The 19,526-nt window shown below is 38.4% G+C and overlaps 1 protein-coding gene and 2 long non-coding RNA genes across 3 annotated transcripts; 2 read left to right on the top strand and 1 right to left on the bottom strand.

The window, feature by feature from the left end:
* Nucleotides 1–535: 535 nt before the first annotated feature.
* Nucleotides 536–15,685, bottom strand: LOC5564537 (peptide-N(4)-(N-acetyl-beta-glucosaminyl)asparagine amidase). The gene is made up of 2 exons (XM_001648830.2): nt 13,606–15,685; nt 536–977 (listed from the first exon to the last, which is right to left on the bottom strand). Exons 1-2 carry the CDS (start codon nt 15,347–15,349, stop codon nt 820–822), a joined length of 1,902 nt encoding a protein of 633 aa, XP_001648880.2. The 5' UTR covers nt 15,350–15,685; the 3' UTR covers nt 536–819.
* Nucleotides 15,686–17,045: 1,360 nt separating this feature from the next.
* On the top strand, nt 17,046–17,676 carry LOC110676533. The gene is made up of 2 exons (XR_002500487.1): nt 17,046–17,431; nt 17,500–17,676. It is a non-coding gene; the product is annotated as an uncharacterized LOC110676533 (long non-coding RNA).
* Nucleotides 17,677–18,054: 378 nt separating this feature from the next.
* Nucleotides 18,055–18,801, top strand: LOC110676531. Its single transcript, XR_002500486.1, has 3 exons — nt 18,055–18,103; nt 18,166–18,259; nt 18,327–18,801. It is a non-coding gene; the product is annotated as an uncharacterized LOC110676531 (long non-coding RNA).
* Nucleotides 18,802–19,526: the final 725 nt, after the last annotated feature.

The following is a 19,526-nucleotide window of genomic DNA, read 5'->3' as shown; positions in this document are numbered from 1 at the left end:
AAATTTATCAAGGGATTTCCATACTAAATTAGAACGTGTTTTAAAAATAGTTCCAGGGCACGAAAAATTACGAAATTTTGGATTCAGGCTCAGTTTTTAAAGTAGAATCAGAATATGTAAAAAACAGGATTCCCCTAAACAAGCCAAAAAGTATACTTACTGTTCCTCGATTTCAGATTCCGCTAAAATGTTCTGAAAATGAGAGCAAAACTAGTGACTAGAATTGAAAAAAATAGTGACCAAATATTGACTTAAGTCGAGTCTAATACACGACACTGAAGACGGCCTTACAGTTGAGGTCGAAATATACGTATCTGTCAAAGGATACAAACTCTAGTGGAAATAAATGGTGTAGTACTGAATTCAGTTTCTCATTTACTTATAGGTACTCCACTAAACATCTCGATGATTTATTATCTAATTGACGAATGAGGTTTCATTTGTCCCTCTTATGGCTGTCATCATATGCAACAGTGCTGCATCACATAATTACGCAATACTTCAATATAATATATCTAGTTATATTTCGCGATCCCAAATAAAAAATACCCCTCTTTTCGTTCACGAGCGACTAGAGAAAGTACGTACAATCGAAGCTCGGATATAAAATTCGAAAATTTTGTATACAACTAGTAATTGCTTCAGCGGAATTCCTATCCTAAAGCGATATACACTAAAACATGAATGGTTTCGTACTACTAAAACTGGAATAACTACCGTTAGTGGTAACACTAGTAGGAAAATTGATATCATTCTAAGCTATATATTTTGCTCAATTATAATTCGTGTATTATGTATTAGCACTCGTGTGACTGGGATCTACATGAATTGCACGTTCACCTCGAATGGATAGCCGTCGTCATACTTTCCCTGGCGGAAAATTTGCGAATGTTGCCACATCTGGCCTCCACTGAGTTTCGCTTGGATGGTGAACTTTCCCAAGCCCACCAGGCTCTGCATCGATGGTAACACGGTGCCTGCGAAGAAAGTTTAAGTTTAATAGGTGCATTTCCAGAATATCTACTCTTTGGTCAAGGCTTGTTCAAGCTTTTTGAATCACGGATCAAATGAATTCGGTGAGAATGGTGTCCAGGATTATTTTTAAGAATTGCATCAGAAATTTTCATAGGATTTTGTCAGAATCTCATCTATTATTATGTAAAAGTCGAGAGAAAGCAGAGAATGAGAATGTTTTACAGGATTTTGTCCTGCATTTGAAGATAATCATAGCTAGGATTCTGTGAAAACCTTTTAAGGATTCTGTGACCTTGTCTCCAGCATACGCCCATATCAAATGATAGAATTGGTTCATACTTGAGTCATTGGAGACTTAAACATATTTTCGAAAAAACGGCTCATTTGGGAGAGCTTTGATTGAACCTTCATATAAGTGTGATAAGCGGCTCCGTTTTGCTCAAAACCTATGAGCTAGTATTGATATGAGTTGTCTCTAACCGAAGAAACAAATTTCATCCTCAAAAATCTGTTATAGGCCGCCATATTTATTTTTTATTCAAATTTAACAAAAAATAAAAGCATATCAAACCTATAAGACGCAAATGACCTCAAAACTATGACCCTAGCAAAATATTTTATTGTGATCATGAAAAACACGTTCTCTAAGAGCTCCTACATCCCCTGATACCAAACAAACTAAAATTTTCATCAATAAAGTGTGATTTTTGAAGGTGGAAAGTTTATCACCAGAGTATACGACAATCAAACGCTTTTTCTAGCTTTGGGCGGACAAAACCTTTGAACTTCTTTGCTTTATTACATTATTTAGGACATTAAGAAAAATATGACAACAATTGCCCTGGATAGCGAAGTTTTGTCAGAATATACTACAATAATCAGAAATTACATTCACTAGCAAAAACAATGAAAATAATGCTTGTGGATGCTAAATTCACGTTCTAACAATTTTCGCATTTTTTTATGGGCCATACTGTACCGCTAGGTGGCGCTAGAGTAAGTAGTTCTAGCTCGCGATCCACAAGAGATAGAAAGTTCGAATCTTCGGCAAAGTTGTTCGGAAGGTCTAGGACATCTGGAAGACAAATAATTTGGTTCGAGATTTTGCCGCTAGGTGGTGCTGGTGATCATGTAAAATTGAGCATTTCAAACTCGTTCTAGCTTGTGATCCACAAGAGATAGAAAGTTCAAGTCTTCGGCAAAGTTGTTCAGAAAGTAAAGGACATCCGAATAGTAAACTGCTTGGTTCCTAATTTTATCACTAGGTGGCACTAGTACGCATATTTAATTAAATATATGAAACAAATTCTATCGTTTGTGTCAGATGAGGTAGAAAGTTTAAGTCTTCGGCAAAGTGTTCGGAAAGTCAAGAACATTCGGGAAACATTTTGAATTATATTTTTGCCATCATGTGGCGCTGTTCATCATGTTTAAATGAGTACTTTATACTAGCTCTATATTTTGATTTTACTACGGTCCAAATTAGTCATGGAAACCAACTTTTACTCTGGTTTTGGAGGGATGACTGTACTTAAACCTTATTAATTTGATAAGATAGAATCTCCAGAATGCTGTTCAGAAAGCCTTTGGCATTTGGTAGTTGAAGTGATTAGGGACGGAATCATATTAAATTAAAGTGATTCAGGTCTGATCAATTGTATATTCAAGTATATCAGATCCGATTCATATTCTAGTGATTCTGGTATGACCTACTCCATGTGCGAGTGATTCAGTCAGGGCTCATATTCATCATATTCAAATTATTCAAATCACAGGGCTGGTAGTAAGTCACTTCTTAGTGACTTGGTCACTTTTTTCGACCTGGTCATTTAAAAGTCACTATTTCCAACAAAAAGTCACTAAAGTCACTTTTTTTCAGGAAAATGGTCACTAAAGTCACTTTTTTCGTGATCTGATGATAATGAAATTTAATATTCTGAGCTGGGTTTTTCAAACACAAACAGAAAGAAATATATTTGTTATTATAAAGACAATTATAGTGTGTTTTGGGAATCAAACCGTCAAGATTCTTAACTCAAGAAAAATATGGACTCCCGGCTAACTTTCTGGAAGAATTCAAGTCAATATTCCGTAGATTTCCAACGGAAAATGTAAAAATTTCCTGAGAAAAGTTTTGGAGAAGATTCTGGCAAAACTTAGAAAGCAACTCTGGGATGAATTTTTTGTCCGAAATATTTTATAAAATTTTAGCAAAAGCCAGGACGAATATCTGCTCTGAGTAATCTACGGTTTTAGAAGAAATCCTGGACAAGCTTTCTGCAAGAGCATCATCAAAACTGATCCGGAAGATAAGCCAGAGACAGCTAGGAATTACATTCAAAAAAAAAATCAGAGTTTGTCAGAAACTTGTCCAGGACTTCAATAGCTAGTACTTATTTTGCAGTAAATCATTTCAGAAATAACATTCGAAATTCCAATAAATAAACAATACATTTTCCATTGGTTTACTCTTGACACTGCTTTTTTACACAACTTTGTTCAACTATTTCTATACAAAAACACGTTTCTATAATGAATTCTTGAACATTGTTGGAAGATAATAATTATCCAATAGTGAGATCAGTGGCGATTCTTCTTCATCTTCATGGCATTAACGTCCCCACTGGGACAGAGCCGGTTTTTCAGCATAGTGTTCGTAATAATAAATCTTCGAGCTGTTTAGTAGAATACCTATAAGTAGATGAAAAAACCGAATTTAGTACTATACCATTTAATTCCACTAGAGTTTGTATCCTTTGACAGATACGCGTATTTCGACCTCAACTGTAAGGCCGTCTTCAGTGTCGTGTACTAGACTCGACTTGAAGAAAACCATCGTATGCACACATTATATATTAACACTAGGTATAAACGTATTTCCCTAACCATTATTATTTTTTAACTTAAAATTTATGAGCTTTAGGTACATTCCATCCCTCTTTTGTTGAAACTTTAAATGCTGAAAGGTACATCACGGGAACGATTAGTAGGTACCAAGTTGAATAGCCATGTATTGCCGTTGCCGTTGTCTCTGTTGAGTAGCGTCGTAGGTACCTGTTTGCAAATTTCCAGACTCTCCGCCACATCCAGTTTCCAAGGAGAAGAAACATTTCTCAAAATTTTGATATCGGCCGTCGTAATTGTATGTCCTTCTGAAAAAATATGTTCTGCCACCTTAGATTTGAAATCGTATGTCATCCCCTTGTCTATCGTCTTCTGAGCTTTTCCTATTTCCGCTAAGTGTTCCTTGAATCTAACCTCGAGAGACCGCTTTGTTTGACCAACGTAGACCTTGCTGCAGTGGGAACAGCTGATTTTGTAAACACCAGCCTTGTTTAGTGTGTTTACCGGATCCTTGGTAGAGCATAACGAAGTTCTAAGTTGGTTGTCTCTGCTGGAAAATACCAAATCGATTCCGAAATTCCTTAGCTTTGGGCGGAGCTGTTTGCTGATGTGTACGTCGTATGGGATGGAGACTCTCTTCATGGGTTCGGTGATAGGGGTTAGTGTCGTCAAAGCATTCCGAATTCGCTGTCTTTCCTTTTTGTCGATGATAGCTTTTATCGTCCTTTCCTTGTATCCGTTGATCCTTGCCGTCTCGTAGATATATTCCAGTTCCTTGGTCTTTCCGTGTTCGCTGAGGGGTAGAGTCTGCATCCTGTGTGGTGAAACGCTGCCATCTTATGCTGGAACGAATGATTCGATGTGTAAGGGATAACTCGCTGGGTGTTTGTAGGCTTCCTGTAGATTTCGAAATTGTAAGTTGAACTTTCTTCCCTGGTGACAAGTAGATCCAAAAATGATAGTTTTCCATCCTTCTCCTCCTCGTGGGTGAACTTGATATCCTTGTGTACGCTGTTGATTGTATCCAAAATTTTACCCAGATCGTTCCGCTTGATAACGCTGAAAATGTCGTCGACATATCTCCACCATTTATCCGGTAATACTCCTTGTTTCTTTAAATTTTCCTCAAAATTCGCCATGAATAGTTCGCACAAAAACGGGGAGAGAGGGTTTCCCATGGGGGCTCCTTTCGTCTGTTTGTAGAAATTTCCTCGAAATTGAAAGTAGTTTTCGTCCATGCACAATCTTGCCAACCTCATGTACCTACGACGCTACTCAACAGAGACAACGGCAACGGCAATACATGGCTATTCAACTTGGTACCTACTAATCGTTCCCGTGATGTACCTTTCAGCATTTAAAGTTTCAACAAAAGAGGGATGGAATGTACCTAAAGCTCATAAATTTTAAGTTAAAAAATAATAATGGTTAGGGAAATACGTTTATACCTAGTGTTAATATATAATGTGTGCATACGATGGTTTACTTCAAGTCGAGTCTAGTACACGACACTGAAGACGGCCTTACAGTTGAGGTCGAAATACGCGTATCTGTCAAAGGATACAAACTCTAGTGGAATTAAATGGTATAGTACTAAATTCGGTTTTTTCATCTACTTATAGTGTTCGTGTTCTAAGAGCACTTCAACAGTTATTAGCTGAGAGCTTTCTTTGCCTTAATTTCCATTTTTGCATTCGTATATCGTGTGGCAGGTACGATGATACTTCTTGCCCAGGGAAGTCAAGGAATTTTCCATTACGAAAAGATCATGGACCGACCGGGAATCGAACCCAGACACCTTCAGCATGGCTTTGCTTTGTAGCCGTGGACGCTAACCGCTCGGCTAAGGAAGGTCCCCTATAAGTGACGATTACCTAACGTCAAATCCACCTGTACATTAATTTCAGCCCCAAATGATTCTATACCATTACCCGGAATACCATTACCCGGAATGCAATTTACCGGAATACCACTTACCGGAATGTACCATTACCCGGAAAACCCATTTACCGGAATGTACCATTTACCGGAATGTACCATTACCCGGAAAGCCAAATTTACCATTTTCGACGACCTTTTTCAGTACATTTGTGTACAATATTTATTCTCTTTCATTAATGCTGAGCACAAATTATGTCATGCTAACCATGGACATTCTTGCCTCGGTTTCCATAAACACTTTTTCTTTATGCCGGCGTTATGACTCAACTAGGACAAAGCTATTCTAGTAGCATTTCTACAGTTAATAACAGAGCCTGTGTCAATCGACCACTTTTACATTCGTTCATAGTTTGACAAGTATGTAAGTACTCCATCTCTGAAACGTCGTCAAGTTTGCCAACCAGAAATAATTTTGAACCGGCGGAATTCAATACTACCAACCTCAGCTTGATCTTTCTGAGTAGCCTCACTTTGCCGCAACATTACGATACCAAAATTTAATTGCACATGTCATTTATTTGCGATTAAATTAGAAAAGAATCGCCTGATATGGTGCAGAGCTTCTTGGGCACTTCCATGATTCTCTTTGACATGGGAGCGAGGTTTTTCTCGATAGAATTATCCGAAATTTTGCAAAAAGAAGCACTACAGTATGACACACATTGTGGCCAAATATGAATTAAGTAGCTTTAGAAGAACCCCACTGCCGAAGTGAATCAAAATTGTCAAGAATAGGATCCGGCTCCCTATAGATCGAAAAACTATGTCATCAAATTTGGGCTATAAAACTAAACATTACAGGCAAGGATAAAAATAATGAAAAGAATTTTTTGTGTTATATATATGATGTCAAATATTAACGAGGTTAATATAAATCGAAAAAATCGCCTATCAATTAAGGTAGGGTGCATTGGAGTAAATGGAACATCCCAGCATTTGAAAATGTTTAGATTTATGATAGTTTTCTCATCCCCTTTAGTTAAAACAGTTTAGAATCCAATTTAAATATTGCATCAAAAAAATAAAAAAAAACTGTGCAGTACAGTACAATTCTCATTTTAGCTTTAAAGCTCCCCCAAATCAACACGATTTTTCAAGCGAATTCGACAAAAAATCGACGTGATTTCGTTATTGAGTCGTTGCAAGCACACTTATATGGAACCATCTAGACCAGTGATTCCCAAAGTGGGCGAATTCGCCCCCCTGGGGGCGATTTTCAGGCTCAAGGGGGCGAAAATTTGTAAAACAGAATTTGGGGGGCGAAAAATCCAAAAAGGGGGCGAAAAAGGTAAAATGGAAGCATTTGAAAATAGTTACTCATTACCATTGGAGGACGCATACACGCTCATACTAATGTATATGAAGGATAATCAATTCTAAATTTAACTATTTACCGAATAATTTTACCAATTTTACCTTAGATCGTTGTATCGCTAAGCATCGTCATTTAAAAAAAAAATATAGACAACACTTGATTGTTGTCAAACACTAAATTTTCGGGTTTTTTAATATCATGTGAGTTAAAAAAAATGGTCGGTATTTGAGATTTTCTTAAGGTCGGAATGATTATCCACAGATAACATTTAAAAAATAAAACAAATTTTGGATGTACAAAACATGTAAACATCTGAGAATTTAAAAATAAGAAATATTAGTACCCATTTTGATGTTTCGATTTCACTTTCTTATGGAGACTTCACCCAGAGGCATTTCGGTTGCACTTATTCTTGAAAAATTTACCAGACAAAAATCGAGTTCCATTAATCATTCACAATTTCTGAAAATTATAGCAGTAGTTTTAGAAATAGCAGATCACAATTATCGAATCATATCACATATGTTCATACGCACCAACTTGAAACGTAGTTAGGGAACGAGATCTTTCAAAAACCCAGAATTGCAAACAAAATCGATGCAGTTCACCTCAGTTGGACAGTGGATAGAAGTGTATTTGCTCGGAAAACATTGCCTTTGCTTCAGTTTTGGGGAGCTTCGCCACCCAACTAGACCAGTTGGCACCCATGCATATATTTTGTTTAAATAGTTGAAAGTGGGCCGAACTTGTATCGAAAATTGATTAAGTAGCCTGTAATACACGCAAGATTTACCTTTCTAAGCGTATAAATTCGTTTCAAAAGCACATTTGTTTGATATTTTTAACAATTTTTAAAATTTGATCGAATTTTGGTAAGCTGATCTGTAAAACGCCCAACTAAAAAAAATATCAGGGGGGCGATTTCAGATAAATATTGGCCTCGAGGGGCGAAAGTTAAAAAAGTTTGGGAAGCACTGATCTAGACTGACACGACGAAAATCGCTGCGAAATTGCGTCGCTGTGGGTTAGACACGCTCATCAAACTGTGCATGCAGCGCATGTCGCTGTTGCCGTGAAAAAAACGCCTTGATTTAGGGGAGTCTTTAGGTTTGAGGAAATCTAAAAAATCAAGACGAAACTAAGAGTGCCTTGGTGATCGAGAGTAGGGACACTTTACGCCATTGTGACGTCCATCTCTGGATTCCGAGATATTGAACCTCAATAGATCTACTTTTCCTTTGAATTTCCTTGATTGTGCTATTTTTCTACGAATGTCATAACTCTGAAGGTCTGTACCCCGAATCCAGTATAATATACAAGAAAGAATAGTAAGCAATCATAAGAAGAAGGTATTTGGTCATTTTCGACTAAACACATTTTGCCAAAAATGCCGAGATCAGGGGAAATTGGAAAGAACCGCCAACCAAATAAAGAAGGGTGAATATCAGATGACCCAAAATGGGTTATTGAAGAAAAAGAGATATACGAAGGATTTGCATTTGGTTGATTGACGTTTACAGAAACAACATTCGGTGAATTGACACTCGGCGAAAAGTAGCACAACCAATCGTGTTAAAAATTCTAACCATTGCTTATTTATTAACATAAGTAAATAAAGTAAAGTTACATAGTTGTAGCCAAATTTAGCCAGTTCAGCCAAGACTTTAATGAAAAAGGCGAGAAATAGAGAAATAATTTTCCGGTAAATGGTTCATTCCGGTAAATGGTTTTCCGGGTAATGGTCTTGCGGTAAATTGCATTCCGGGTAATGATTTTCCGGGTAATGTCGGAGAACCGCCACAAATATGCGATTTCCATCAGTTATTGCTTGCTTTGTAATCTAAGCATGAAATATTAGTAATTGTCAAGGTAGTAGATCAGATTAAACGTGAGGTTACGAGTCGCCACTATGATTATTTTCAGTAATTCATTTATTGAAACCGCTTGAAACGTTCAATTGAAATATAGATAGGGAAAGTGTACCAGTTATGGCTATAGTGGTTCCCTATTTCGCTATATGACAAATTTAGCAAACTGTCCAATTTTGAAACTTTTTGAATGTTTTAGCATCAAGTTATAATTGATATCTTACTACTTAAACGCGCAAAAAGATCAAAAATTTAAAAACAATTGAATTATCACGTATGGCGAAATAGGGAACCACTATGACCATAACTGGTACACCTTCCCTATTTGAAGTACGCATGGAATCTTATTTTAATTCTTTATGCGCAACATTCATCTAATTGTTTAGCATGAGTTTCTATTTTTCGTTTGGTTTTGAACTTTGAATTCTGTCAGGATTTTTTTTCAAAATGTTCTGAAAATTATTCACGATTTTCGCCACTATTTTCAGAATCTGCGTCGATATTGATCATTGATGATTTGGGTTTGAAGATATACCGATGTTCCTTAGGGCACCGACATTCTCCATATACAATTTCTTTTGTCACCATTTTGTTTTGGCCAATTTATCAAAAAAAAAAAAAAAATTATATGAGCTCTACAATTTGTCTTTGCTACAATGTTAGATAATGAGCAGTTTTGAAGTTTTCAAGATCCTCCTTCGGCCAGAGTGGCATCACAAACATAAATGCTCATATCTCAAAAACGGTTGCATAAAATCGTTTCATTTCGTCAGACATCACCAACAGACTGTGATTAAATTGTTTCAAAAAATGAACAACCGAACACGAAAAAATCTGTAGCCTGAGATATTACCGTGGGTTATGGCTACGCGTCGGTCCACCAAGAAATTTGGGAATATCACTGGACCCAGACGACCAATGAATAAAATCGACACTTATTCCAAAAAGAGAAGTGTTTTTTTAAAACTTCTAAAAAATGGTGCCCTAAAAAATAAATAAAAAATAAAAAAAATATCGCCATATGAATACTTTTTTGTTGTAAGAAATTGATGGTGCTAGTAGAGGGGTAAATATGCACGTAGAACGTATTTTCATTTCTACCCATTTTTATGACTAATATTTATAGTTTTCAAGTGACGCAGATTCTGAAAATAGTGACTTGGTCACTATTTGGTCACTTTTTTGATCATTTTGGTCACTAAAGTCACTATTATTTTGCTGTCTGACTGCTACCAGCCCTGAAATCAGAATCTCTTCATATAGGGTGCCGGTGCCATTAGTGGACCACCTAAGCTATAAAAAATCATAACAAAATAACGAAAAGCCTTTACAAATATCTTTTGGCGTCAACAGAAAGAATTCAACCTCTACTATATGGGAAAAAAAACATTTAAAGAGTGATAAAACTAGTTTTTAAACATAAAATCGCTTGAGCCACTATTGGTACACGTGTTCCAGTAGTTGCGCTAGTGCTGCAGTAGTAGACGTTCGGCAATGATACGAGGAATTTTAAACAAAATGGTAAATTTTTACATAAGTTTAACATTTTTCCCTCGGAACAGCAACTAATATCTTTCGAATGAAGTATAAAGATCATCTCTGAGACTTTCTTTCATGTTTATACATCCATTTTAAAAACTGCTTCCATCCGTTGATCCACTACTGGAACACGACGGCAACTATTGGTGCAAGGGAGCCAATTTTTGCATAAACTTAATTAGACTTTTTGATAAAATAAAAAGCTGAAATTTGGCAAATCACCTAAAACAGAGGCGATCTATCCACTAAAAATAACTCATAAGGTACCGTGGGGCAAGTGGGTAATGGAATTCGCATAGTTGAGATTCTTCAAATTCTAGAGAATTTAAATTGAAACAGATGAGGTCGTGTATATTTTTTAGCTTGACTCCCACCAAATATAAGCAGCATGCTAAAATTGATTTTTATGAAAAAAAAAAAAAAATACAGAAAAAGTTTTTGAAAAATGTCTCCTTACTTTTCACTTGCCCCAAAAGTGGGGCAAGTGAAAAGTTTACCGTTTTGAACAATAAATTCAAAAACAAACAGTTATATCCACGATTTCCATAAGCTTTAACATTTGTTAAGGCTTCCCAATGAACAATAACATAAGTAATATGTAAACAAAGAAAATGTTATTCTTTTCACTTGAATTTTCTTCTGTTCAGTTATGTTAGGTGAAATGATTCGACAACATTATAACTGCTACATTTCCAATGTTAGTTTTTACATTATAGGACAGCAACTGCATTCCTGCTCTGTATAATTCCCACCGCTCGTTTGTTTTTGAGAAAGTCGCATATGACGTCGGATAACTCTTCGGGAGAAATCAAACGGAATCTTTCAATAACGTATTTAGAATCTTTTTTATGTGGATAGACCTATATCCCATTTTTATGTTATGAACTAGCTTTACATAGACATTCCAGGAGATTTCCGTGTGTTCTCTAATATTGTAACTTTTCGGTCAACGTCTTCCTTTCAATTGGCTGCCCGAAGTAGACATATTAATATTGTAATGTTTGGCAACATCTTTTAGAGAAGTTCCATGATTTCTAATAGCTTTTAACGCTTGAGTACAGTGTTTCTTGAATTATCAGCACGTTATGTTTTTCTATGATAATTGCGAACCATGTTTACTTATGGCTACTTGAAGAGAAAACACAAATTCAATCTCTAATGATAAACTTTTCACTTGCCCCACCTGAGAAGAAAATTGACGGTGTTTAAATTTAGTTATTTTTAGGTCTACGTCGAATTAATTCTAAAACTTTTTTATTGCAGCTTGAAACTGTCACAGTGGACAACTAAGAAGTGGTACAGGAAATTATTTTCAGCAACTTTTTTCCACTGAAAATATTAAAATAAGATTGTACGCCGCCACCTTGTTACGGAGTAACAGTTGACAGGTTAACAATTTTTCGCTCTATTATGCAATAATGGCTGATAAATCTCAGAAATATCTTACCTATCGTAATGTTCTCAATGGCCTCAAAGGTTTACGCATGAGTTCAACACGTTATTTCACATATTCAGTGAAATATATCAATTGTTTTCACTTACCCCATTTACCCACTTGCCCCGCGGTACCTTATCGTTTTTATCGAAAAAATGTACGTTTTATTCCATAGTCCAATCTACTGGTACATTACAACCATTGGTATCGGCACCTTACAAGTGGTTCAAGTTTGATTAACTTCATATCCAAGTGATTGATGTCCCCCTAAGGGGGGGGGGGATAGGGGGTCAAAAAAGTTGAAATTTAGCGTGACATAATGTGTGTACCATCCCTTAGGCGCATTCATTTCAAATTATATATTTATCGTTTACCAAAACGGATCCTTTACCCAAACCTTTCCCATACCCAAACTCCCAGTGTCTGCTTGTGGAAGTTCAGAGGACTCCTCGGCTTCCATAAAGCAAGTAACACGTCTACATTTCCCTCCCATCCCCAAATTGACCTGCATTCGGACGCAGCCGGTGCCGTTATTGTTATCCCCTGAACAACTTTTCTGAAGATCGCTTCTTTGCAAGTCGTAAGGATCTCGAGATATAGAATTTATCTGTTTTGAGGTGATTCTAAATTTTCATACAGCGTAGTCCTCGTAAGTCGATATTTCTATGACTCGATATCTTCACTATTAAACGTGAGAGGTAAATTTCTCTCCATAACTCGATCGTGATTTCTCGAGCATTTCGAAAAAAGGATTCAAATAATAGTTTGTAAAATACTACATATCAACAAAAAATATTGCTTTCTTACTGAAGTGATCAGATATTTATTGGAAACTAGTGGTCCCGGCAAACTTCGTCTTGCCATCAAGTAGGCTGTTGAAAACCGCATACAAAATGACAGTTCCGTTCAGTCCCGTTTTTCCTACTTTCCCGGTGAACATCCTGGAACATTTATACACACAAACACGTCGTAACCCTTGACGAACAAAATGGTAAAAGAATCATCCAAGTCCGTTGCCCCATTTGTGAGCCATTTCGTGACATACAAACACCATTCCATTTTTATTTATATATATATATATATATATATATATATATATATATATATATATATATATATATATATATATATATATATATATATATATATATATATATATATATATATATATATATATATATATATATATATATATATATATATATATATATATATATATATATATATATATATATATATATATATATATATATATATATATATATATATAGAGATACAGAAATTTGTTCCTTCGATTTTGTGATTTTTATGTCGGTATATTCTATACCTTGATAATCTATAAGTCCCTTGAATATCGAGTTATATCGAAAGCCGACAGTTCAAGTTACTTGCATTTGTACCATCGTTTTCGCTGTTTTTTATGCATTCCATAACGTTTTACTCAGGTGACCCATATTGCCACGATCACCCCTAATAGTGAATTCAGTTTTAGAAGAACCTATACTCTTGTATATTATCTTCATAAAGTCTAGCTATTTGTGTGAATGAAACGTTGTCAATCATTCAGAAAATTAAGCAAATATAGAAAGAAATTGAAGATCTAATAATTAGCCTGTGGTGACTGTTCGAACATCAAGGTGGTAGAACAGCAAAACGGCCAGATATAAGTGCTTCAGTCAATATCTTACCATCATCCTTCAAGTACTGAATCTCGATTTTGGCTCCCTCGTAGGTCTGCGTCCCCATCTTGACCTGAACGTCCCGAACGCGCATGCCCTGTATGGAGAAGTCAAACTTCCAGCTAACGGTACCCACCGCCGTGCCTTCGGTCCTTGCCAGGTAAACCATCTTCCAGTCGTGCTCTTCCTTGCGGAAAACGTTTTCACTCGTGTACTGGCGGCTCTTCCAGTCCTTTGTGGTCTCGATCGTCAACGGGCCCGCGGGACCTTTCAGGAACCGCTCGTAGATATCCTTGGCACAGGAATACCGCACGTTAAACTGCTTCGTACGGATTTCCTGCTCGTTCGGGATAAAAATGTAGAACGTGTTCAGCTTCTGTTCTCCTCTCTGGAGTCGCCACTCCAAACTTCCGGAGCTTCTGCCTTCCGCTTCGGCTTGCGTGGCTGGTCGAGTGCAGAGCAATTCCAGGCATTCGTCCAGCGTTCTTTTGCGTAAGAACTTCAGTCTGGGTCCGGAAACTTTCTCCCTCCGCTTGGCCCGCAGCTTCAATATGGTTTCGAGTAGCTCTTTCTCGGAGCTGCTCTTTCTGCTCTTGATTACCATCGGATGTTGGTTGGAATATCTCCAGGTAACATCCTGGACGTCCTCTCGAGAAAATGCGAACACGTAGGATATGTCCTTCTTCCATCCGTGTTCGTACATCAACGGGGAATCGATTGCATTCTCGCAAGGATCCACATGGATCCAGCGACGCCTCCGAGCGGAGTACACTTCAGTCCACACGTGATCCCCAGTCGAGAAGACGAACCGGGCCTCATACCCTAAGGCCCGACACAGGAACGTAAAGCAGTTGGCCCATTCTCCGCAACGGCCACAGCGAGTATGGAGCAGTTTCTCCACGTCATTATACCTATAAAAGCGTCTCGTTTCGTTGCAGCATTTGTAGACCTCGACCCGAACGCCATCCTCGACGCGACTGTCCACCTGTTGGGTCTTCTCGTTGCCACAAATCGAACACGGCAACGCATTGATCCAACGGAAGAAATCCGCCTTGAACCACCCGACCAATTCCTCCAGCACCAAATCCACCATCCACGGTTCCTCTTCCCGGTACGTTCCGGCCTTTATCATTTTCTGGATCTGTCGTAGCTTCTCCTTAGCGCGTGACTTCAATGTCTCCAGCGGAACCAGGTCGCGGCCACTTTGGAGCAACTGCTCGTCCTCATACTGCATTACCTGATCCGAAAGCAGTTCGAGCTGCTGCAAGAATCCATTCCGCGAGCTAATGATCTTGGGGAAAGCTATTCTCTGTTGAAACGACTTCCCAGCTCGAATGACCGGTTTTGGGACGACAATCACTTCCGCATTGACTTTCGCTTCCAGCAAAGGTGCCTTCTGGACAATCACGCCCTCTGATGACGTTGAGGGTGGATTCATCATCAGCTCTTTTCGTTCGTTGATAAAATCCCGATACTTCCTCAGCTTGGCAATGACCACATTCGCGGGCAGGGTCAAACTTCCACTGGCCTCCACGTAGCCAATCTCCAGCATCAGGGGCTTCATTCCGGACACCGATAGCAATTTCTCCTTGATTGTCTTGTTCTCCAGCCGCACCGAGCGATATTTCTCGTTCCCCGGTTCCCGGATGATATTGTCCAGCAGCCGCAGGAGCGTTTCCGCTCCCGTAACGTACCTGTCCTTGGCATTCGAACGCTCCAGCGCCAGGATCAACGATTCGTTCAATGTGGCCATCGTTACCACGGGAAGATTTTAAAAACACTCGATTCGATGGATGGCGATTACCCAACAACACTCCACTCTCAAGTTTCGGGCAGCTGCTGGTTGGACACAATGGACAGAAGATGGAATTCATGCAAATGGATCGATATCCACACACCACTGGAGACAAACTATTCTTGCGAAATTGCTGACGAGACGACCCGAAAATGACTAAGCAGCAAAACGGTGTGAGATCAAAACAAAAACCGTCTCTCGTCAGCCACCCGAAAACATCCCTCTCCCCCTACCATCAGGTGTTCGTTTGTTGCGAAAGGGTGCTTTTTGGAAGGCGAAAGCCGATCCGATCGAAACAACCACCCCCACCCTCAACCCAACCAAAACTTTTGTTTTCGAGAGGAAAATGTCAAAGCTAGGGTCGTTCATTGATTACGAACTGAATCGAGTTGAATTCCGACAACTCTCGCGTAACAATTCAAAAGGGCCAACTTCAGATCGTTGACTCTGAGAAAATTCGATTTGAATAGGGTAAGTGTTCCCTTAGTTGTGGGTGTTCCTATAGTTGCGGTAGTGCCGTTTTCACTGATTTTACTATATTAGCCACAGAACTGACACTGCCAATCGACGTATTGGCATGTTGATACACGGAATAGTTGAAAAAAGCGTTCAAATTGCTTCAACACTGATGAAATATCACTAAAATTGCTAAACCTTTTCTTACCTGTACCAATAGTTGCGGTAAAGTGTTCCTATAGTGGAGGATCCCATAAGAAATCAACGGATACCGCAATTATAGGCAAATTAAAAAAATACCGCAACTAAAGGAACAGTGTACCAATAGTGGAGGTATTATTTTTCACTGACATGCCGTGGATTACTGCGATGAAATAATTTTTCTCATTGAGTCAATGGTCGTTTCTTCCCGTTACAACATTAAGGCCGGTTTGCTACTGACAAGAAAAGGAATCGCCTATCTCGATGCGTGGAAAATTTCTCCCAAGAAATGGTCAAGAAAATCACTTTTTTCTGATCGCAGTACGCAGTTGAGAAGAAATGTCACTTCAAAGGGGGCTCTCTGTAGGAAATTTCTTGACCCTTTCAGTCAAGGAATTTCTTTACTTTTCTTGAGCGAAACAGCATACTTAGCTTTAACATGTACATTATTTACGCTTCTTGAATTTTGGCGGTTAAAAGAAGTTCAACCGTGCTTAGTACCTCCACTATTGTTACATCTACCCTATTATTCAACACATTTTCAATTCCTATTTGGGCTCGTTCACAAATTTCATAACGCTCTAGGGGGTGGGTGGGTGTCCTTAAAGTGTTACAGCACATATAAAATTTGTAGAATGTTCATACAAAAAGCGTTAGGGTTCATTCAAATATTACGTAACGCAAAATTTGCCAATTTTAGACCCCCTCCCTCCCCCACGTAACAGCTTTTGTATGGAAAATTTTAAATTTTTGTATGGACCGTAACACTGTGTAAGACCCCCTCCCTCCCCCTGTTGTGTTACGTAATATGTGAACGGTCCCTTACGAGGGGGTGGGTGGGTGTCAAAAATGACCATTTTTGGCGTTATGAAATTTATGAATAAACCCTTTCTCAGGGTCTGTCCCAACTGGTGAATTAAATTGAGATCGAACTTAAATTTGACGGTTCGAAAATTATTTCCCCTCCGATTTCGATCTGTCAAAAATAAGTCTGCTGCCGACACTGAACAAAAGCTCCTACCACTAATTGAATGATTTGTAATTCACATGGCTACAAATCTGCATATTACTCGTTTTGAATGATTTTTAAACAATATGATGCACCCACCGACTGCCGAACAAAAATCATCCAATTTTATGATGACTTTTAGTATACATCTGTATGACAATGTGTTGATAGTTGAACTTTAACAACACAAATGAGTAACATGCGGCTTATGAGGGATATTCATTTCTTCCATGCCCCAAATCAAAAATCATTCAATTATAGTCTAAAACTTCATTCGGATAGCAAATGATTCTTGACTTGAAATCATCCTTGTCAATCTAAACAAAAACATGGCGGCAGCAGCGGAACATAGCATTTCTTCTCGGATTTCGCAGGTAATTGCTCATTTTGATAGAAGCATTCGGAAGTATATTTACTTGTATTTTTTTTAATTATTTTCAAGGTGACCAAGAACCGGTAATCCTGGTTCGATCCAGGGACATTGGAGTGGATAATGTGGACACTTCCAGGATGCTTCAAACAGCTATATTAAAGGCGGCTCATTAGTGCGTGAATTGTTAATTGATTTTTATGTTGCCTATTATCATCAAAATAAATGATGACTTGTGGAAACCACCAATGGCTGATTACTTATTTTCAATTAGATTTCTTTTAAATCACGAAATAGAATGCAATGGGGTTTGTTTACATGTGTGTGTGATAATCATTCAATTTTAAACATATTTTACTTCAATATGAATCATTTTTCGACTGGATGATTTTCATACGATGCTATTTGTAAACAAATGATTTTGACAGCGATGAAAATCATCTTGTTTGTGTCTGAAAATAGGTATGGGGCTTAGATGAGGCAAAAATCATTCAATTGATGGCGGGAGATTTCGTTCAGTGGAGCAGACTTAAATTTGACAGATCGATAATTATTCTCTCGGTCGTATTCGCTGTTATTTTTGTTTACCCTAGTTTTCGATTTCGGTAATTCGCGTAGTGACCGTCGCTCGGAACCCTCTGAATAGAACCGGAATCACTATTGAAGAGCAGAAAAAGTAGGTATCGAGGGTAAACGATTCTTGCCAAGATAACACTTACCAGCGATTTATTTACACAGTGACCGGCACAACAACTGCCGAATGGAATGCTACTGGAACTGAAACGGAAGTTTTCTGGAACCGGAGGAAGCTTCCTGGAAAGCCGACATGGAGGTAATTATATTTTACACTCTTCCGTAAGTTCCGCTCAATCAGATGCCAAAAGTTTTTTTTATTACAGCATGAGGACGAGCCGGCAAGCTTCAACTTTATCGTATTGCTCAGTTTCAAAGCCGAAGCCAACGGAGTCTGGATCGTCGTAGGAATGTGAACGGAATTGCCGGAATTTCTCTGATGGTCATCCTCACATCATCATGTCTAATGGGGCACGTCACGCCATAGCAATCATGGCCTAGAGTGGATCGAACCATTTGCGGATCGCTGAACTCCATTCTGGCTGCAAAATGCTGTTAATCTCATACAGGACAGATCAAGGTGGTGAGAGTATAGGAACAACAGGGGACGAAGATGGCTTTGTCTGCAATTATGATGGAAGCTTGGAAGCGGTTTAAACTTGTCATGCAGCAGGACGTTTCAACCGATTACTGACTTCGGCCATAGTAGCATACAGTTTCACGAGGATTCGTCTATATCCAGGTTTTCACGAGCGCTAATGGCTGCCGAAAACAGGCTCGCTTTCTGGTAGGGATCAGTCGATTTGACGTTTGGCTTGGGTCGTTTTATATTGAACGGTCCCAAGCCAAACGTCATATCGACTGATCCCTACCAGAAAGCGAGCCTGTTTTCGGCAGCCATTAGCGCTCGTGAAAACCTGGATATAAAACGACCCAAGCCAAACGTCAAATCGACTGATCCCTACCAGAAAGCGAGCCTGTTTGCGGCAGCCATTAGCGCTTTTAAAAAGCTGGATAGACTTCATATGACTTCAGAAACCAACACCTAGGACATCGCAGATAATTGGTTCAATTCGGATGCATGGCAACACATTAATGCGAATAGTTGGTCTCTTGAGAAACTTAATGAAATTGATAACATCAAGGACAGCACACGCCTAATGGGTAGTATCCACTTCGTAAGTACTGTGCAAAAGGATAGGACAAGTAATGGCCAAGAAATACTTCAGCTGTCCAAATTACTTGAGCTGTATCCAGTTGACAAGTAGAGCTGATTTCGTAACATTGGTAACGCCTGCCGTACAAATCAAATGGAGCTGTCACTATTCCGTATACGGAAAAATGTGCCGCTCAATTATTCCGCAAGTAAAAGTGACACTTCACTCATTCTGGATCAGCTGTCAAAATTACTTTGGTAATTAGCAACAAATTGTACTTGACCGCTCTACTTAGGATGTGGATACTAGGCTTAAACCAGAAGATTCGCTGATCAGTTTTCGTTCCATACTTTCATAATCAGAAGGTTT

The sequence above is a fragment of the Aedes aegypti genome, chromosome 2 (genome assembly GCF_002204515.2).
Source record: "Aedes aegypti strain LVP_AGWG chromosome 2, AaegL5.0 Primary Assembly, whole genome shotgun sequence".
Classification (NCBI taxonomy): domain Eukaryota; kingdom Metazoa; phylum Arthropoda; class Insecta; order Diptera; family Culicidae; genus Aedes; species Aedes aegypti.
The sequence above is the reverse complement of the archived record's forward strand: the minus strand, read 5'-3'. Positions and strand labels throughout refer to the sequence as shown.